General features: G+C 42.9%; 1 protein-coding gene across 4 annotated transcripts in view; it reads right to left on the minus strand.

Moving 5' to 3' along the window:
* Positions 1-22,111, minus strand: part of GDAP2 (ganglioside induced differentiation associated protein 2) — a 46,962-nt gene that overhangs the window by 6,835 nt on the left and 18,016 nt on the right. For all 4 annotated transcript variants that reach the window (XM_039529344.1, XM_039529316.1, XM_039529324.1 and 1 more), the window contains exons 6-12: positions 20,005-20,081; positions 14,072-14,231; positions 12,574-12,724; positions 11,237-11,313; positions 8,174-8,250; positions 7,289-7,428; positions 6,469-6,523 (exon numbers count right to left, since the gene is read on the minus strand). In XM_039529344.1, coding sequence (XP_039385278.1) covers positions 6,469-6,523; positions 7,289-7,428; positions 8,174-8,250; positions 11,237-11,313; positions 12,574-12,724; positions 14,072-14,231; positions 20,005-20,081 — 737 coding nt within the window. The remainder of the gene's footprint in view (positions 1-6,468; positions 6,524-7,288; positions 7,429-8,173; positions 8,251-11,236; positions 11,314-12,573; positions 12,725-14,071; positions 14,232-20,004; positions 20,082-22,111) is intronic.

A 22,111-nucleotide genomic window follows, 5' to 3' on the forward strand; every position in this document is an offset into this window, starting at 1 on the left:
TTCCATTTTACCTCCCTATACTTCCTCTGCAGTTTCACTTTTATACAGCATTTGCCACTTTTTGTCCTGAATTGTTATGTGTCGCTGGATAGCTAAGTGATTTCTGTTTGTACTTTAGTTTGGTGAGTCTGCAAAGCTCTATCAAATGGAAGGCATTTGAGAAATACAAGTTACTGGGTCTCAGTTTACGAGAGTACATGTTTCACTCTATGAGTTAAGTGAGTCTATGAGGCTGACCTGGTAAATCTTACTCTGGCTGAAAGGCCCCTAAACTAGCACAACTGCATTGTGGAATTTGAAGCAAAGGAGGATACTTGGCTTTTTTCTCTACATGCTAATCCCCAGTATGTTCTTCCTGCTTGTAGCTATTTCAGAACTCTGCTGCAGTCTCTGACAAGAAACCTAAAGACTTGGGCAGGCTTTTGTTTACTTCACAAGCAAGATTTATGCCGGGCTATCTCCACTTGGAACCTCTAGATTTTTTTTTTGTTCTGCACGTAAATTCTGATAGCTCTGAAAGGGAAAGAGGATTACAGGCCACCACAACATTAACTTCCTTGACAACAGTCTACCACACTGTGCTACAAAGTCACGAGACTGCCTTGGCAACCTTCTCCTGGTGCTGGCCAAGAGGGCCAGCCATCTATCCAGGAGGAAGAAGCTGAACGGGAGGGGGCAGTGGGGTCTATTTCTGTTCCTTTATCCAATCATATCTCCAAGCAGTTTTCCTCTGGGTGGTGTCCACTGACTCCTTACATGCCTTTGAGGAGCAGTGGATGCTGTCTAGGACACACTGTTCGGTGTCTCCCCCTGGATTTTTGACCCCTTTCCTGATCCTGTTTTTCCTTTTTCATTGTCCTCATAAATCACTAGTAGCCTGGACTCAATGGTTCCACTCCCTTAGGTGAGGGGATGGGGGCAGGTCTACACCCATGCTTTCTGGTACTAGTAAGAGTACATATCTTTCAACTTCTGCCTCATGGCAGAATCCTACAGACAACAGCCTCCTTTACTACACAACCCTGATTCATCTCTAGAGTAGGTCCATTCTGTGTAGTGACTGAGGCAGGGGTCGTGTGGGAAAAACAGTATGTGATCATGTAATTAAACACGGCATAATGCATATGCACAGGAGGATTTCTTAACTTTTAAGTACTTGTCTTAGCAACCTTAATAATGGTCTTTTAATAGTTTTTTGTGTGCGTGTAATTTTCTAGGTTTATTATAAAAAGCAATCTGAAAAAATTGAATTCCATCATGTGGAGCCACACTCACATTGACATGGTTCATCAGCAGGTTGCACCCTTTACATGCACTGCTCAGAGTTCTGCCACTTGCCCTAATAGAGCAACTTGTAGCAATAGTAGGACCAGCACTAGAAGGGGAATGAGACACTTTGCCCTGAGAGTTCATACATGACAGAGTAATGGTGAGATCAGAGATCTTGCGTTCCATTACAGGCTTGGGCAGGAAGTGTGCTGTATATAGTGGTTCTCAACCAGGGGTCTGGGGCCCCCTTGGAGGCTGCGAGCAGGTTTCGGGGGAGGGGGGGGCTGCCAAGCATGGCCAGTGTTAGAGTCGCTAGTGCCCAGGGCAGAAAGGCAAAGCCCCGCTGTGCGAGACTGCAGCCCAGAGCCCTGAGCCCCACCACCCAGGGCTAAAGCCGAAGCCTGAGCAACTTAGCTTTGCAGTGCCCCTTGCGGCATGGGGCCCAGGCAACTGCCCTGCTCACTACCCCCTAACGCCGGCCAGTTGTTGTGGCACAGCTGGGCCAGGGAATTTTTATACCATGTTGGCTGGGGCCTCAGAAAGAAAAAGGCTGAGAACCCCTGCATGATCACAGACCCCTCTGCCTGTTGACCTGAAGCATGACCTGTTTTGCCCTATTCCCTCCAATTTATCTCAGTCCCGTCTCTTTGCCACCCCCTGGTTCTTCATCCCAGTCCTGTTTTCTTCACCTCAGGCTACTCATAGCAGTTCCAGTCTCCTTGCCCCAACAAATCTCAGTCTCACCTCTCTGGACTCTACATTTCAGTCCCAGTATTACCAACCCCTTAACTCCTTGTCCTCAGTTTCCTTTGCCCCACCATTCCCAACTCCCTCACCCAAAAAGCACGTAATCCATTTTATCCCCACAACTCTGGCCTCCACTCAACCCACCCCCACACTGTGGCTCCCAGCCCCAATCTGCTGTCCCCAAACTCCTCATCCAATCTCAGCATCCCTCTCCCTCACCCCTGATTCCTTGGCCTAGTCTCTTTGCCCAGCCAATTACAGTTTTCCCTTTGCACCACACAATCAGATCTGTCTCCCCTTTGCACTCATCTCCTTCCTCTGCCTCACTAGCTCTTAGTCCCAGTCTGTCTCCTTGCCCAGTCAGTCACTGCTTCTCCTCTCCTGCTTCTCTTCCAGGCTGCCAGTCCCAGTCTCCACCTCCCTGCGCTTAGGCTTCATGTCCCTATCTATTCCTACCAGTCCAGCTCTGGTTCCCCTTGCATTTGATTCAGGCAGCCTCTTCCACCATGTGGCTTAGGCCCAGCAAGGCTCATTGAAAGCACAGGAAACAGAATTGTGGCTCTCTGTTCAGATGCCTGGAACCAGAATGGCATGCTGTAGCCCAGAGCTGCAACTGCAGGGAGCATGCCCAGTGTGGACAGACACTTTAGGGAATTTAGTTGCTAAAAATCTAACAAATCTCTACGGAGCATATGAACTTCACTTTTTCAAAGGCTTATGTGGCCAAATTTTCACAGGGACAGCAAAGGCACATTCCTGACACATCCCTGCTCAATTTCAATCCCTGTTCCAAAGCATAAAGTTGCCAGAACTTTTAAAAGAAAAGGTGTCATAAATAAACAGATCAGGGTTAAGGTCTCTTTTACCTGGAAAGGGTTAACAAGCTCAGTAACCTGAGAAACACCTGACCAGAGGACCAATCAAGGGACAGGATAATTTCAAATCTCTGTGGAGGGAAGGCTTTGTCTGTGTTCCTTGTTGGCTCTGTGTTCTCTCTTTGGATCTAAGAGAGGCCAGACATGTCTCCAAGTTCTTCTGGAGTAGTTCCTACTATCCAATAGTGAGTATTAATTCGAAAGGCGGGTTAGTCTTATAATTTGATTTCTACAGTTGCAATTGTGTGTTTGCTGGAGAAATTCTTTATTTCTATTGCTGTACTTTGCTTTTACTGAGGAAGAAAAGGGGAGGGGGAGTTCTCTCCAGGTTTATAATTTAGACTCTGTGTATTGTTCCATCCTGGTATTACAGAGATAGTGTACTTTCTTTTTGTTCTTTTAATAAATTCTTTTCTTTTCTTTGGACTTGGTTAATTCCTTCTCTTGTGGAGATTCAAGGGAAGGGGAGGGGGGGAAGAGTGAGTTCCTCCTAAGGGTAATTCACAAAGTTGAATCGGTGTGTATCTCTCCAGAGTGGCTAGGAGAGGGAGGGGGGAAGTGGGCTGCTTCCCTGTGTGTAAAAATTCAGGGAATTTGAATCTGTGTTCCCCAGGGAAAGTTTGGGGAGACAGGCAGTGTGTTATCCACTTTAAACGTAACTGGTAGCAGCGAAAACCAGATCTAAACTAGAATTTTAGTTTAGAGAAGTCCATGCAGGTCCCCATCTTGGAACCCAACAGCTCCAAGTGGGGGAGAAGACCTATGACATGGTGGCAGAGGTGGGATGTTTTAAGAACCAGAGAGCCATTGAGAGCTATTCTCTTATCCTAAAGCAGGAATGCAGGTTAGGAGAGAAAGATACCCCGAAGGCAAACAGACAAGGTTTTCTAACAAGGTATTGTTAGGAGTTTTTTTCAGCTGGACTAAGCTGAAAAGAGCTATTCTCTTCTAAAGCAGGAAAGCAACCTGAGAGAAGGGGGAGGGGGGGTAGAAGTATTCAGTTTCTAACAAGGTTTTGCTAGAAGGAGATTTTCAGCGAGGCTGGCTGGAGGAAATAAGGTTTTCTAACAGACTTTTCCTAACAAAGACTTTTTTTCCTTCTTTTCTTTTTTTTCCTTTTTCTTTCTGGCTGCTTGGAAAAACAGCTAGGGAAGAGGTGTAAGGTTTTTCTAACAGGCTTTGTAACCAGAAGTTTTAAATATGGGCAAAACAATGGATTTTTCAAACCTCATTCTCAAACAGTTGAACCATTTGGGGTGAAATTAAAAAAAAAACAAAAACCCAAACCAACCATAAAACCTAAGTCATGAGGCAGACACTGGGCATGGAAAATTTCATCCCAAATGATTTAAGATTGGCAAAGTTATAAGCAACTGGAAACAGGGGTTTTTAAAAGGGACGTATCGGGCAACCTTAATAGGGGGCAGCACTATCAGCCCCACCTATCATAAAAGGAGCAGATTAATCAGCCAGTTTTATTTTTAACAGATGTCAGGGACGCAGGGACTACAGGTCCAAACATGCAATGCTGCAACTTAATCTGACTGGAATGCTGATGGGATCAACATGGGACATCTTGATACTGGGACAGTCTGCTCTGAGCACATCTTCATATTAAAGACAGGACACTCGTAAGCCGCAGACTGACCATGTCTGCTATAATCCCTAAATCTAAATGTTCATACTGTTCTTATCAGTTGAATATCTGAGTGCTGTTTTAACTGTTGTAGGAAATGGCAACCAATTCAGGATTCACGAACTAACCCATTCATTAGCACAAACTATGGAATTAACCAGCTACCACAACCTTCTGGTCAGCAGGCATCGCCACTGGCCCAATACGCTTTGTGTTACTCAAGTAAGGAAAAACACAAGACTACAAAACCTCAGAGGTTTCAGAATGTTAACTAAGTGATGATCAGAAGGCTGACTATACATGCAATTTGTGGTACAGAAGGGAGGCTATTTCAAAAAGTTCTTTGGGATGGACAACTACCCAAATGGATGAGGGAAGAGAAGGGCTGATGGCTACACTGGTATGGAATTAAGTTCATTCTAGTACAGTACTTGACAAGTGTGAAGAACTATATAAATGGTGGTGGTATTAATAAAATGAAATCAAGGAACCACCACAGTTGTTTGCCCAACTCCTAACCTCAGAACAATCACCTACATTCCTCTACCATGTTTCAACTTATTGAAATTGCAGGGAGGCACCCAAGCAGAATAAAAAACATTTGCGATGGAATATGGCCTGGACCTTGGGGACCATACTCCTACTCTTACTCCTATCTTACATAAAGTGACAAAGGCTCTCTAATGAAGATGGCAGGTCAGGCCCTTAGTCTGACATCTAATTCGAAAGTGCCAGCATGCAAGATGTTAGTTAGGGCCACTGCTGCCACTTTGGTATCTTCCAAGCATAATACCGTGATTACTGTTTTGATCCACAGTTGAGACAAAGGAAGAGAAGCAGCACCACCTTCTGATCACCTCTAGAGACCATAGAGCAAAGCAGTAACATGTCCTTTTGAAGAGGTTAGAAAAATCCACAGGAAATAAAAAGTCTTGCTTAGGCCTCCCCAAAATGAATTCTTCTTCCCTTTTCCACCTTTTTATATTACAATCTAGGATCCTGACTGAGCCCATTGCTGGCTCATCACTGCTACTCAGTTTCTTGGAAAAGATTGTGACAGACAGTGGGAGACCCATCTACAAAGGCCAACAAGAGGTGAGGCAGGCAGTCTCAGCGGAGGTCAAATAATGGCATGGAAATCAAGTTTTCTCCCTCTGCCTCTTGAATACCCACATCAGATCAAGTTTGAGGCACACTGGCAATGAGGTGCACATGTGTGAAGCCTGCACTGACACTGCTTTTGTACCATAACTGTCCTGGGGAGTAAAAAATGCCCATGTGGTGAACCACAAAGAGAAAAATATTTCTGGGCTCACACAGCTGAATGTCATATTTTAAGCCAGAGAGCAGGAGAAAGGACTAATGCCTCTTTTCTTTGAATTAAATGTGGTCTCAAAGCTTTAATTTTGTTAGAGGACACCCCACAGATATGTACCCCAACCACCTGTGACACTGATCAGTTTCATTCTCAGCCTTTCAAGACAACTCTTCCAGTTTATCAGAGTAGGTCCTCTGCTATAACGGTCAACGTCTGCCTCCATTCAGTACCTTAATAATGAGGCTCTGTGCCATTGCTCATTCATGTGCATTAACCAGCAATGCAATGTGGGTTAATAGCAACCTGAGAGATGAAGTGTCACTGCAGGTCGGAGCACACAAAGTAAAATGGGAAGTGAGCAGTAGTGGTGCACGGGGGCCAAGCACAGAGGCTCATCATTAAGGTAGGAAGGGAAAGGCTAGTGTACCAGCCACATAAGCCAGAAATAACAGTACCCAAATGTGAACTAGCTCTTGGAAAACACATATCTAGCAGGCATAGCCTAGTGTTTTGAAGTCTCTCTCTCTCTCTCTCTCTCGTGACTTCTCCCCTTATACTACAATTTTATGCCCTATTTTATTTCAAAAGCCTGCATTCTTGGCCTTTGGTTCAGTATACTTCACCTTTGAGCGAAATGTTGGGTGGACGAAGTACACTGCCTTCAAATTTCTCTTGTACCTGGTTTAAAGAAGAAAATGACGCTTGTTATTTAAAAAAAAAAGTAGTAATGAGCTTATCCTACTAAATTCAGCCAAAAACACAGCTTAAGGTGTTTGGAGACATTTGCCCACTCATGCACAAGTGCTTTTGGTGCTAACCCTGACCCACAACATTCAAATGCAGGTCAAAGGGCAGCTGTCCTAAGGATAAGCGAGGCAAAGGAAGTGAAAAGTTTCCCTGCATCCCTAGATAAATCCTATCTGATCCTCCAGTCCAAAGAGGCTTACACATTAGTTACACCTGTTAGTGCTGTCTATACGTCTCCTCCAGCAAAATGGATGGAGCATCCCAGTGCACAATACTGTCTTTTGGAAACACAACCTTTAGAGGCAGATGGAATGAGCTCACATAAAATATATGGTCGCAAACACGCCTGCCTTCATTACTGATAGATATGCCACAGGCAGGGATTGCAGAGACCAGTATATGACACAAGCATGCATGAACTAGAATTAATTTCCTGATGAACTGAGGCACTCATAAGTTACAATAAACATTTCAGAAATGCCTAGAAATTGTTTAAATGGTTTGGATTCAGAGCAGGAAAGGAAACAGGCCTAATCTCTACTGGTTTTGTTAGACATCTGGGTCTATTGGCCCCTGTGAATTTCTTCCCAGCAATCCTTTAGCTAAGGAAGCAAGCTGGATAAAGGGTCTGTCTTAAAGGCCTGTATGGGGAGAGAAGTAGAGGAGAAGGGTTCTCTTCCTACTCATGACACTCACTTGATGTCGACGACATCATACAGTTTCTTCAGGAAGTCGGAGTCCAGGTGATTGTAATCACTAGTGAGCGTGTGGAAGTATACTATGACATACTCCTTTACTGCAATATGGTCCATGACATGGATGAAGTACAAGAGTGCCTGAGGTGGGGAGACATTTATATTTTCATCAGAAAAATTTGTCACAGTCCCATTCTGTGCTAACAGATTTCCCTCTAACCTAATATTATCCAGACCAAAAGCCTTAAGACAAGCTGATATTATATTTCAATTACAAAAACATGATGCAACACTGAAGTCTTAAGCACTGGCTCAAAAATATTATCTGGAGATGTCTACAGCCAACCTTTACTCTGCTCCATGTCCCTAACCTCCACATACTTTGTCAGGATCCCTGGAATTTTGCATGTGCAAGAAACAAGTTTGCTCAGTGCACTTCACTTCAGAGTCTCCAGCTACAGAAGCACCTTTACATCTCTTTGGAGGGAAAGAGGAGGCCCTACACTACCCTGCTAAAGAACGGCCATACTGCGTCAGACCAATGGTCCATCTGGCCCAGTATCCTGTCTTCCGACAGTGGCCAATGCCAGGCGCAATGCTTCCCTGAAGAGAATCTAGTCACTTCCCTAGAAAAGTTTCTACCAGAAAAACTTCATATGCAAAGTTTTAGATAGGATATATTTTCATGTTAAAGTATCTATGCAAACAGTTTGTACATAATCTGTTGTGTAGGAAGATTTCTGCATAGATACACCCCTCTACAGATATCTTGCTAAAGTTAGTGCTGAGGGTACACGATGAGATAGTTGTACTTAATAGAAACTGCCTTTCAACCTTAACTAAAGAATCACTGCCACAGCTCTATAATTTTATATGAAGATTTTACCTTTTCCATGTCTATCAGAGTTACAGGAATATTCCTTCCAACTACCACCATCACTGTGCGACCACAATTATCCACACCTACAGAATAAAATGAGAACCACAAGCTTTTATCTTTGAATAACATTCATAAAGTAGTCTGAGTTTTTGAAAGTCGCCCTCTAAGTCAGGGGCAGCTAACTACAAGCATTCTACAATATTGTTAACTAGCATTCTTAACAGGAGATGAAGAGTGCAGAGACTACTGCTCCCATTATGTAGTACTCATTTTGATCTAAACAGAAGGATGCCTTGCACCTGGAAACAGTAGTTTTTAATACAGAGTTGCACTCCTTGAAGATGGAGGCTGCAATCAATAACCCTGGAGGTTCCAGCAATTTACTGACATAGCACCTACTGTTTATAAGGCTACACTTTCTGCTTTATCACCACCAAAAGGGTGTGTTGTTCTGGACATGTAATCTATAACAGGTACCACACCCTCAAACAACTGCAATCACATTAGCATAAAGGGCCTTCTTATATTTAAGTTCTTATTGACGCAGACATGAGCAACTTAGCTACAGGTGCTTAATTTAGATAGTATGTTTACAATGTGAAATATGGTATTGTTAATTCCTTGAAAGGTTGTAATATACACTCTCACTCTCTCAGGTAGCTGAACACATTGTAGATTTCCTTGATGGGCATTTTCTCCATGATGTTTATATATAAACGGGGAAGAAGAGTTATAAAACCAGAGTGTAGTGTGGGGGGAATCAAATGTCATCTAGCCTGTGTGTAAATATAAGCACATTGTAAAATAATTTAGAAAATTATTTTAATAAGTAGCTACTAGGACTGGTTTTTTGGTAAGAAGAGTACACTTCTTTGTAGCTATAGATGGACAGGTTATTTGACCTTTACAGGTTAAATATCTGGTATGAGAGACATAATGGACTTAAGCCAATGACTGTACAAATTCAAAACTTCTAATAATACTGCTAGCAAGAATGTTCCTGTACTTTGACAAGTGTAGTAATTATATTTCATCTGCCAAATACTAACAGGGAATTATTGCTTCCTGCCCCCTAACAACATTCATTCACTGAACCTGCCATCTCAACTCCCTCTTCTCAGTTTGTTGCTGTTGCCCTCTAATCATTACCCGGAAGCTATTCTGGAGTGTACAATATAGGAAGGCTTTCCAGGCAGAACAAGAGGAATCCTTCTCTATAGTAAGTTAAGGGGACATATCTGTGATTCTTGGTTAATTGGTCTAGATTTATGACATGGTATGGAAACCAGGCAAACCATACTGTCCCTAACTTTGCATGGGAAGATGGACTGGATTGCACAAAACTGGGTTGTCTAAACCTTATTTCTCTTAGGTTAAGAACAGTTCAAGTCCATTGGAGCTTTACCTGCTGACTTTAAACTTGTTCCTTACCCACCTTCCAACACCAAGTAGCACTGGGAACTCTGAATTCTGGGATTATCTCACACTCCCCCCCATAGAATTAGTAACCAGTAACCAGGACACTCATCTAACAAATACAGAGGGCCAGGAGCATGGTGACTGGAGCTGGAAAACATAGGATATTGTCCTAGAAGGGACCTCCCGGGTCACAGAGTCCAGTCCTCCTGATATCATGGCAACCCCGTTATATAATCCTGTTTATAGATTTATCAAGTTCCATTTTAAAATCAGTTAGGTTGTTTGACCTCATCACTCCTACTGGAAGACTGCTCCAGAACTTGCTCCTCTGATGATCAGGAACCTTCTAATTTCCAGTCCCAATTTATTCATGGGCAGCTTATACCCATTTGTTCTTGTGCCAATAATGTCCATTAGTTTTAACAGCTCTCCTCCCTCTGGCGTTTTTCCACTGAGGTATTCATACAGAGCAATCGGTTCCCCTTCTTGGCTTTTGTTCTGCTACACTAAGCAAGCCAAGCTCTTTTAGTCTCCTCTGCATTTCTCTGATCATCCTAGTAACCCTTCTCTGCATTTGGTCCAGTCTGAATTCCTGTTTCTTCAACATGAATGACCAGAATTGTACACAGTATTCCAGATGAGGTCTTACCAATGCTTTGTACAATGGCATCAATACTTCTCTCTCTTTACTGGAAATACCTCACTTGATATATCCTAGGATCATACCTGCCCTTCTCATGGCTGCATTACATTGGTGGCTCAGTCATCTTGTCATCAACTAATACACCGGGTCTTTCTCTTCTATAGTTTTTTTCAACTGATGAGCCCCCACTTTACAGCAGAAATTCTTATTGGTCCCTCAGTGCATGACCTTGCACTTCGTAGTATTAAATTTCATCCCATTTCTATTGCTCTGGTCCTCAAGGTCATCCAATTCTTCCTGTATAATACTCCAACCCTCCTCTGCATCGATGAGGCCTTCCAACATTGTCAGAGGCAAACTTCATTAGCACATTCCTACCTTTTGTGCCAAGGTCACTAATGAAAACAGTAATGAAGATTGGTCCCAAGACAAACCTTGAGGCTCTTCACTAGTAACTTCCCTCCAGACTGATAGTTCATTTCAGCATAACCTGTTGCCTTCTCCACTTCAGATAGCCCTTTGCCCACCGTATATTTTTTATATTAAGCCCTCATATTTTCCCTCTAAATTAATAATACCCCAATAAACACAGCAAATGCCAGCCCTTGAGCTCAGTTTTAGAGATCTTTGAATTTAAGAACCCACTTGAATTTGTAGATGTAGATTTTCTATGACATGTCAAATTACTTATGGTTAGAGCCCTTGTGGATAAAAAATTTGTATCTGCATCCAATCTGCAAACATGGTCCCCAAATATCCGCAGTTTTTTAGGGCTCTACTTATGGTCCCAATTCATCACATCTCATTCTAGCTTCCATATGCCAGAAATCTTGTTTGGCTGTAGCCTGCCTGGCACTGAAGTAGGACAGACTTTTTAATCTGTCACTAGATTAAAACACTTGCTCAGGCTTCATCCCATGAGCCTTCCTTCACACAAAGGTGGAAATGGCCATTCCATTTCCTACTGGTGAGTCTATAAGAAACAGCCTTTGGGATCTTGAACTCACCTGTCTGATACAAGGCTTTGAGAGAAGCAACGTCGGACAGGTCTTCAGCTCTTGCCTGACACAGCCAGCGATTGTAACTAGAAAAGTCAAACACACACACGGGGTCAGAGCTGTCTCTCTCTTTCATCTGTTAGAAAGCATGAAGATCAGCCTGGAAAAATCGGAGGAGCTGGATCTGCTACGCTTAGTGTTATAGAGCAGTCAACACTGAAATCTTTTGAGTAAAGAAACTGCTTCTGAAGTGCTTCAATGGGGAGTGTTTGGGGAAAAAAAAAAAAGGAATATTGACTGTTGTCTAGTTATACTGTTGGTTACTTTGCTTGGGACAATAAATATACACTTAATTGGTTCTCTTTTCTAGCCCTCACACACAAGTGCAATGGTATTGCATTTCAGTTGCAAACATTTAAGGAGAATTTGCACATGCAACCAACACTATTTGGGTTAAATATTTAAAACAGTGAAAAGGAGTGGTTGCTTTTTAAATCCAGAAGTTGGGCCTAACTAGTGACATTGGCCTTTTAATACCAAATGTAAATAAACAAGTCAGTGCTTCAAACACACACTGAAAGCCATGCCTCATGCCCAAAATATGAGTATCATAACATAGGACTGGCTCCCTAGGAGGAAGTTAAACCTGCCTCTAATATGCAAAAAGCAGGGAAAAAATACAATTCAGCTGAAAAAATAAACAGCTACTCAAAATTCTCTCTTCCCTCCAACTTCAAAAGCATAGGAGGAAAAAGGGTTTATTAGGTGCCCAGGATTCAAAAGGGCATGAGTTCTGAAACAGGTGTGCCCGTCTTAGAAAGAGAAGACTAGGCTCAGTTACTGAAAGCTATGATGGAACTGTGCCATCTAGTGGTAAACAGGCAGTACAACTGCTCCAATATGTCCAAGTCAGAGGTCCCCAAAGTGTGGGGTGCCCCCACCACAGCCCGGCTGTGGCTCCGCTTCTGCCCCTGACCTCGGCCCCACTCCCAGACCCCCTTTACCACCACCACCACCCCAGATGCAGCTCCAGCTCTGGGGGATGTGGACATGGGGAAGGGGGGGTATAACCCTCAAAATTTGGGACCCCTGGTCTAGGTCCTGCAGATATGAAAACAATGGAACAAAACCCCCACAAAAAATGAAAACCAACCCTTACCCCCGTCCCATATTTTTAGCACCAAGAGGCTATTCCAGGGATCTAGAATGAAACTAGGCCTTGTCCATGCTTTCCTGCTAACAGATTGCAAGTTTGTGAGACACAGAAAGAGAGCTTTAAGGATCTTTCCCAAAGACACAGGCCTAGCTGAGACAGGCATATAGAGAAACAGGCAACATGTTCTCACTTTCTCTGATGCTGTTTCTGCAGTGCTGCCTCCGACAACTGTCCCTGAAGGATGAGGCGCCTCTGCTTATCAACATCTCCCTCCATGCGGGCAAATGCATGGGAACCAATGAATGAAATATCTGCTTCCAGCCCCTCCTCATCTGAGTAATCTGCAATGAAGCATGGGTGAAGAAGCTGTAAGAAAGCCAGAGCTCAAACTACATACAAGAGAACCACAATAATGAAAATGGAAATGTTGCCTCATGACAGTGCATCAATAAGACACAACCAAGTCACAAGGTGACTGCAGCCATGACACACAAAAAAAGACACCATGTTATGATGCACAAATTTTCTGTGGTTCCATTTGATAGAGCAATGACCTCTATTGAACTTAACTCCATGCTAAGAACAAGGAACTCCTGAAACCTAATCTTAGCTCTGTTAGCGATTTAGGGTATGTCTTCACTACCTGCCGGATTGGCAGGCAGCAATCGATCCAGCAGGGGTCGATATATCGCGTCCAGTCTAGATGCGATAAATCGATCCTTGAGTGCTCTCCTGTCTACTCCTGTACTCCAGCTTGGCGAGAGGTGCAAGCAGAGTCAATGGGGGAGTGGCAGCAGTTGACTCATCTCAGTGAAGAAATCATGGTAAGTCAATCCAAGTACGTTGACTTCAGCTACGTTATTCACATAGCTGAAGTTACGTAACTTAGATTGATCCCCCCCAGTGTAGACCAGGCCTAAGTCTGTGACCTTGGGCAAATCAATCCCATTTGCCCCTAGCCACAACCAGTAGAGTGATAACAATGAACTATTTCCAGTGTTACTCCAATGTTTATAAAGTGCCTTGAAAATAAAAGTTTGCCTTGTAAATGCTAAAAGTATTTTCTCTAGCTCTTAAACTAGAGGTCAGTTTAGATAAATGGCCTCCTTCTGGGCTTAGCAGCTATAAATCTATAAACTGAGTAACACGATGACTGCAGACATGCATCCTTGGAACAAATGGATTGGCCTTGTCTACTCTAGAGGAGAACAAAAAACAGATCTGTAATTCACCATTAGGTGCAGCTCCACCTATGATAATGCTGAAAACTGTATCAGACAGGGCTTGGATGTTACCACTACATCACCTAACGCTGATCAGAACAGACTTTCATGAGATGGTGGTAAAAAAGCTTGAACTTAGGTGATTTCAAGGAAGAGACTGTTGAAGTTTCCCAGTCATCTCAGACTAGTGCAATGCATCAGAATAAGTGGCGTGGGGGAGGGGGGGGGGGAATGAAAATCCGAGCATAGGCCTCCAACCACCTCCCACATACAAAGGGAGAAAGCAGAAGTTATTGCTGTAGAATCCAGGCAGCTGCCTGAGCAGGACATAGGTAAAATCTCATTTTGAAGATTCTCTCTGTTGGGTACACTCCATCTAAAATATGGGATTCATAATTCTCTGTGCATGTTCTCTGGTTTTCCTTGGCTTTTGTGCCAATATTTCAAGGTTGAATTATAACTCACCATCTGGAGCACCTGGTTTTTCACTGATCCTGATCTGTCGCTCTGGTACTACTGGCTCCCCTTCTGAATTGCCAATATCTGCAGGAAGGCATGGTAAGGAATGACCTTCTTCTTCCAATGACCTTGGAAAATACAGAGGCAGCAGCTTCTGGTAAGTGGCCTACAAATGACAGAAAGTTTGAGAAGGAACTACTTTTCTATACAGCCACACAAGAACCTGTAACTCTGTAAAGCGGGTAGGGGGATAATGGATCACTCTCTTAAGTACTTTTCAGTCAGTTGCATTACTCTTCCTTTCTTCCACTGAGCTTTTGCCAAAAACAAGAGGATAAAAGGAGCCAGCCTCAGTTTTACAGAGGTTTTAAATAGGGCTGTCAATTAATCACAGTTAACTCAAAAAAAAATTAATCGCGATTAATTGCACTGTTAAACAATAGAATATCAATTGAAATTTATTAAATATTTTGGATATTTTTCTACGTTTTCATATATATTGTATTCTGTGTTGTAACTGAAATCAAAGTATATTATTTTCATTACAAATACACCTCTACTCGCTATAACGTGGTGTGGAGAGCCAAAAACCCCTATCTATAGCTGAAACCCCGTTATATCGGGTTAGGGGCAGTAGAGCTCCGGCGGTGATTTAAAGATCTTCGGGCTCCAGCTGCTGTAGGGAGCCTGTGCCCTTTAAATTGCTGGTGAGCCCCACTGCCGCAGCCCCAGGGTAGCGGCGGCAGGGCTCCAGCAGTGATTTAAAGGGCCCTGGGCTCCCCACAGTGGCCGGAGCCCCGGGCCCTTTAAATCGCTGGCGAGCCCCGCTGCCGCAGTTCCAGGGTAGTGGTGGCAGGGCTCCAACGGGATTTAAAGGGCCCAGGGCTCCCCGCAGCAGCCGGAGCCCCGGACCCGTTAAAGCACCTTCGGAGCTCTGTTACCACCGCACTATACGCGAACCTGTGTTATATCGGGTCGCATTATAGCAGGGTAGAGGTGTATTTGCGCTGCAAAAATGATAAAAGAAATTGTATTTTTCAATTCACCTCATACAAGTACTGTAATGCAATCTCTTTGGCGTAAAATTGCAACTTACAAATGTAGATTGTTTTGTTACGTAACTGCACTCAAAAACAAAACAATGTTAAACTTCAGAGCCTACAAGTCCATTCAGTCCTACTTGTTCAGTCAATTGCTAATTGAAACAAGTTTGTTTACATTTACAGGAGCTAATGCTGCTCACTTCTTATTTACAAGATCACCTGAAAGTGAGAAAAGACGTTCGCATGGCACTTTTGTTAGTGTCTTTACATACCAGATATGCTAAACATTAGTACTCCCCTTCATGCTTCGGCCACCATTCCAGAGGACATGCTTCCATCCTGATGACGCTTGTTAAATAAATAATGTGTTAACTTAATTTGAGACTGAACTCCTTGGGAGAGAACTGTATGTTCTCTGCTGTTTTACCCGCATTCTGCCATATTTTCCTTGTAATAGCAGTCTTGGATGATGACCAGCACATGTTGGTCATTTTAAGAACACTTTCACTGCAGATTTGACAAAACGCAGAGAAGGTACCAATGTGAGATTACTAAAGATAGCTACAGCACTTGACCCAAGGTTTAAGAATCTGAAGTGCCTTCCAAAATCTGAGAAGGATGAGGTGCGGCGCACGCTTTCAGAAGTCTTAGAGTAACACTCTGATGTGGAAACTACAGAACCCGAATCACCAAAAAAGAAAATCAACCTTCTGCTTGCTGGTGGTATCTGACTCGGATAATGAAAGTGAACATGCGTCGGTCTGCACTACTTTGGATTGTTATCAAGCAGAACCCATAATCAGCATGGATGCATGTCCTCTGGAATAGTGGTTGAAGCATGAAGGGACATGTGAATCTTCAGGGCATCTGGCATGTAAATATCTTGCGATGCTGGCTCTAAAGTTTTACACTGTTTTGTTTTTGAGTGCAGGTTTTTTTTGTACATAATTCTACATTTGTAAGTTCAACTTTCATGATAAAGAGATTGCACTACAGTACTTGTATTAGGTGAATTTGTTTTTTTTTTTACAGTGCAAATACTTGTAATAAAAAATAAAATAAATACAAAGTGAGCACTGTACACTTTATATTCTATTTTGTAATTGAAATTAATATATTTGAAAATGTAGAAAACATTGAATTTTTTTTAAATACCTGGTATTCTATTATAGTTTACAAGTGCAATTAATCATGATTAATTTTTTAATGGCTTGACAGCCCTAGCTTTAAAGAGTCACAGAAATATTAAGTCACATCAATTCCACCCTCTTTCCCCACTCCTTCCTCCTCCCCCCCCCGACATGTTAAAAAACAGTAAAAACTAAAAAAGAGCCACCATGTTTAAACAACAAAGTAAAAGAAGCAGTTAGAGGCAAACAGGCATTCTTTAAAAAGTGGAAGTTAAATCCTAATGAGGAAAATAGAAAGGAGCATACACTTTGCCAAATGAAGTGTAAAAATATAATTAAGAAGGCCAAAAAAGAATTTGAAGAACAGCTAGCCAAAGACTCAAAAAGGAATAGCAAAAAACGTTCTAAGTACATCAGAAGCAGGAAGCCTGCTAAACAACCACTGGGGCCACTGGACGATCGAGATGCTAAAGGAGCACTCAAGGACGATAAGACCATTGTGGAGAAACTAAATTAATTCTTTGCATTGGTCTTCACGGCTGAGGATGTGAGGGATACTCCCAAACCTGAGACATTCTTTTTTGGGTGACAAATCTGAGGAACTATACCAGACTGAGGTGTCATTAGAGGAGGTTTTGGAACAAAACAATAAATTGAACAGTAATAAGTCACCAGAACCAGATGGTATTCACCCAAGAGTTCTGAAGGAACTCAAATGTGAAATTGCAGGACTACTAACTGTCATCTGTAACCTATCATTTAAATCCGCTTCTATACCAAATGACTGGAGGATAGCTAATGTGATGCCAATTTTTTAAAAGGGCTTCAGAGGTGACCCCGACAATTACAGGCCAGTAAGCCTGACTTCAGTATTGGGCAAACTGGTTGAAACTATCATAAAGAACAACATGGTTTTTGTAAAGGGAAATCATGCCTCATCAATCTATTAGAATCCAACAAGCATGTGGAAAAGGGGGATCCGGTGGATATAGGGTATTTAGATTTTCAGAAAACCTTTGACAAGGTCCCTCAGCAAAGGCTCTTAAGCAAAGTACACAGTTATGGGATAAGAAGGAAGGTTCTCTCATGGATTAGTAACCGGTTAAAAGGGTAGGAATAAATGGTAAGCTTTCAGAGAGGTAAATAGTGGGGTGACCCAGTCCTAGTCAACATATTCATAAATGATTTGAAAAAAGGGGTTAACAGTGAGATGGCAAAATCCGCAGTTGATACAAAACTACTCAAGATAGTTAAATCCTAGGCAGACTGTGAAGAGCTGCAAAAGTATCTCTCAAAACTGGGTGACTAGGCAACAAAATGGCAGATGAAATTCAATGTTGATAAATGCAAAGTAATGCATATTGAAAAAACACAATCCCAACTATACATATAAAATGATGGGGCCTAAATTAGCTGTTACCACTCAAGAAAGATCTTGGAGTCACTGTGGAAAGTTCTCTGAAAACATCCACTCAATGTGCAGCGGCAGTCAAAAAAAAGTGAACAAAATGTTGGGAATCATTAAGAAAGGGATAGATAATATGACACAAAATATTATATTGCCTCTAGATAAATCCATGGTATGCCCACATCATGAATACTCTGTGCAGATGTGGTCGCCCCATCTCAAAAAAGATATACTGGACTTGGAAAAAGTTCAGAAAAGGGCAACAGAAATGATTGGAGGTATGGAATGACTTCCGTATGAGGCGCAATTAATAAGACTGGGATTTTTCACCTTGAAAAAAGATGACTAAGGGAGGATGTGATAGAGGTCTATAAAATCATGACTGGTGTGGAGAAAGTAAATAAGGAAGTGTTATTTACTCCTCATAACACAAGAACTAGGGGTCACCAATGAAATTAATAGGCAGCAGATTTAAAACAAACAAAAGAAAGTATTTTTTCACACAATGCACAGTCCACCGGTGGAACTCCTTGTCAGAGGATGTTGTGAAGGCCAAGACTACAAGAGGGTTCAAAAAGGAACAAGATAAATTCATGGAGGGTAGTTTCATCAATGGCTATTAGCCAGAATGGGCAGGGATGGTGTCCCAAGCCTTTGTTTGCCAGAAGCTGGGAATGAGCGACAGGAGATGGATCACTTGATGATCACCCGTTCTGTTCATTCCATCTGGGGCACCTGGCATTGGCCACTGTCGGAAGATTGGATACTGGGCTAGATGGACCTTTGGTCTGAACCAGTATGGCCGTTCTTATGTCAGGGCAGTCTTGTGCCCTGGAGCATATTTCATTACAGTTGTGTCTAGAATAGCATCTAGAGAAATGGACTTCCCTCCTGTGAGACAATACCATCACCGCAGGTCACCCCTTCAGTAGATCTGTGTCTGATATTATCAGCCTACACTTTCCCTCTCAATTTCAATCCATTACTGCTAATGATACCTTCCTAAAGAAATCTTCCTCCTCGTCTCTAACTCCCTTCACATACTTCAAGATTGCTATACCTTTTTAATCCTCTGATGCTTAGTCAAAGCTTCATGTTTAGTTCGATTCTTTCCTTTAAGTTATTATTTTTATCTATGTCTGTATTTCCACAGGTGAAAGCAAAACAGAGGAAACAGAAATATAGTGGGGCCTAAGGAGATAAGAAGCTTGCTAAGGAGATAAAGTGAGATTCACCTTGGGCAAATCCAAGCCAGCAAACGTTAATTTGATTGGAAACCCTAAGTGTTGAGACTTGTTCGCAGGGCCAATCAAATATTGCCTAATCCCATGCCACACTGACAACTGACCTAGAGAGGGGGCTGCCTTTAATTTACATCAACTGGGGTAGACTGCAGCCACCCCTTTTCTTGAAATAAAAAAAATAGTCTGCAAGGATGAACGATCCTAACAAAGGCTGCTTGGATCAAGCTGGAGCACTGCATATCATGCTCTGTCATTTCTGTAGACTGGACCTCTTTTAAAGAAGAGGGCACTTGCAGGCTATGTTTTGGCCACCCCAGGGCCAAGCAAGGGTAGAGAATGATCTCTGACAGAGAAATATGAGGGAAGGGACACATTGTTTTTTCTTTACCAATTAGCAGCTGAACTTGGAGAAAGCCTTTCCATTTAAAAGCCCAGATTGTATCTTCCAGATCCCAGTGCGAAGAACACTGACTGGATTTGCTGTGTTATACACATATTAGTAGGAGGTGCTCCACACAAATACAGTGAGAAGACATGGAAGAATGTCAGTACTCAAACTGCCAAAGGCTTTTTGTCTTAGAAACAGAACAATGGTTAGCTAATTTCTCCAAGTAATGTCTGAAACAGCCAGTTTCTAGGTGTTTGTGGGAGGATCTGTGGGGATGCTAATCTTAGGAGCAGGGAGGATTTTTAGCAGGAGGGAAGCAAGGTGGGAATTTTGAATGTAGTGACTTGCTCTGCCTTCTTACAGCCAAAAACCATCTTGCACAAATATCCCATCTAACCCAAGTCCCTCATGCTGGTGCCCAAGTGATGAGTCAGGAACCTGTAAGTGACAAGTGGGGTGGCTTGGACTGCATCTGCCGCTACCAGTGAGAATGTGAGCAGCAAGAAACTAGGAGAGGTGCTTTTGGTGAAACATCTGGGAGGAGGCTGAAAGGGATGCAGAGGAACCAACAGTCATGATGAGAGTCAGATGTAACAACTTGAGGATAGGGAAACTGGTCTTCAGCTTCACAGTACAACATACGGAACAAAAGTCTACAATGCTCCAGTGCCCTAAGAATTAGAACATACTAAGAACTTTGGCAGGATGAACAATGATGAGAAATACCTTTTCAAGCTCAGAGACTGCAAACACCACTTTCTCCAGGGTTTCCCCATGAATCTCCAGGAACCTTCTGACTGTGCCTATGAGCAAGAGAATTAAATACATTGAGGAAACAGGGGAACTGATTTACAATCTCAGCTACAATCAGGGACACTCACTAGCTATAGGCATATACGAAAGATGCTCCCCTCCATCTGCAAGTAGGGGAAAGCCCTCACCCCACAGGCAAGACCCTAATGGGCAGCTAAGAGCACCATACACAGTGGAGTGGGTACACACAAAAAGACAGTTTGCTAGATATTAAGAATATCCATAGTTACAGAATCACAGAAATCATAGAAATGTAGAGCGGGAAGGGACCTTGCAAAGTCATCAAGTCCAGCCCCCCATGCTGAGGCAGGACCAACTAAACCTAGACCACTCCTGACAGTTTTGTCCAAACTGCTTTTAAAAACCTCCAGCGATGGGCATTCCATCACCTCCCTTGGAAGCCTATTCCAGAGCTGAACCACTCTTATAGTTAGAAAGATTTTCCTAATACCTAACATAAATCTCTCTTGCTGCAGATTAATACTACTGAAAGACAAACGTTTTGTCATTCAGAGGTGTTTACTGCCCCCTTCCCCCGAAAGACAAAAGTTTTGCCACCGACAAGCGCTGGTGTGAACAGCACTTTGTCGCCAGGAGCACTCTCCTGCTGACACAGCTAATGCTGCTCGTTGGGGGTGGAAGTCTTTTGTTGGCAGGAGAGCTGATAAACAGCAGCTACATTGCACGCCTTTTAGCGGCACGGCTGTAGTGTCAGAGCCATGTCGCTAAAACCTGCATATGTAGACATAGCCTTAGACTATTCCTTTTTGTCCTACTGTCAGTGGACATGGAGAACAACTGATCACAGTTTCTTTATAAGAGCCTGGAACATATCCAAAGACTCTTATCAGGCTCTCCCTCAGTCTTTTCTTCCTAAAACTAAACATGCCCTGGTTTTTAAACCTTTCCTCATAGGTTAGGTTTTCAAATCCTTTTATCATTTTTGTTGTTCTCCAATTTGCCCACATCTTCCCTAAAGCATGGTGTCCAGAGATGAATACAGCACTCCAGCAGGGGCCCCACCAGGACTGAGTAGAGTGGGACAATAACCTCCTGTGTCTTACATACAACACTCCTGTTAATACACCCCAGAATGATACTTGCCTACACACTGTTGATGATGTCATTTCTTCCTTCATGGGATCACTCAAAAGCTGTCCTTTTCTCTCAGCCCATTTGTCCATGCAGTGACTGCAGTAGCTCAGACAAGAATGTCTGGCTTCTCACCTCCTTCCTTCAAACAGTCCACTGAAAGCCTTCTACTGCAACCCTCTGACCATGCCACACTCAGATTCAAATACCTTCACTGGTACAGTGTTCATCTAAGTTCATGCTTCTGGAATTTACCTTCCAGGTTCTGCACAAATTTTGCTCCTACTTAAAATTCTGCTCCCAGTTCTCTCTACTCCCTCTCCCACATTCTTTGTTCTGGTCAAGCCTCCCTCCTCTCCACATCTTTTGGACATCATACTTGTCCCATTCATCTTTGGATTTTCCATGCTGCCACTCTTGCTGGGAACAGTCTCCTCCCTAAACGCTGAATGGCCACCCTCTCTCCACCCAAATCCTTCTCTACACACATCTGCAAGACCCATCAACATTAATTAAGGTGCAAAAAAAGCCAACATCTTATCATTTTGAGAACAGACCCTCACCTGATGACTCTGAACTGTATTTTCTCTCATTTAGAATGCAAGTCTCTTGGGGCTGGGAGCTTGTTACTTTCTAGGTATTGGACACTGCACAATGGGGCACTCAACACAGGGCGAAAGATCTTCTCTCCATGCAAGCTTCCCTTTATAGTAAACTGGAAATGGGTATGAGAAACAAAAACATTGGCTCTAAAAGTAGGACAACAATCACAAGGTGTCAGCAACTGAATCTCTGGGCGCACTGCCTGTGAACATAGAGCAGCCTGGCTAATTTCCGGAAAGAAGGAGTGGCAGAGATGTGAAATGTGTTCCCAGAGACCCACAAGGCCAACTCAATCCATTCCCTCATGAGCCAAGCTTCATTCTCT

Source organism: Mauremys reevesii, linkage group 1 (assembly GCF_016161935.1).
Source record: "Mauremys reevesii isolate NIE-2019 linkage group 1, ASM1616193v1, whole genome shotgun sequence".
In the NCBI taxonomy this organism is placed as follows: Eukaryota; Metazoa; Chordata; order Testudines; family Geoemydidae; genus Mauremys; species Mauremys reevesii.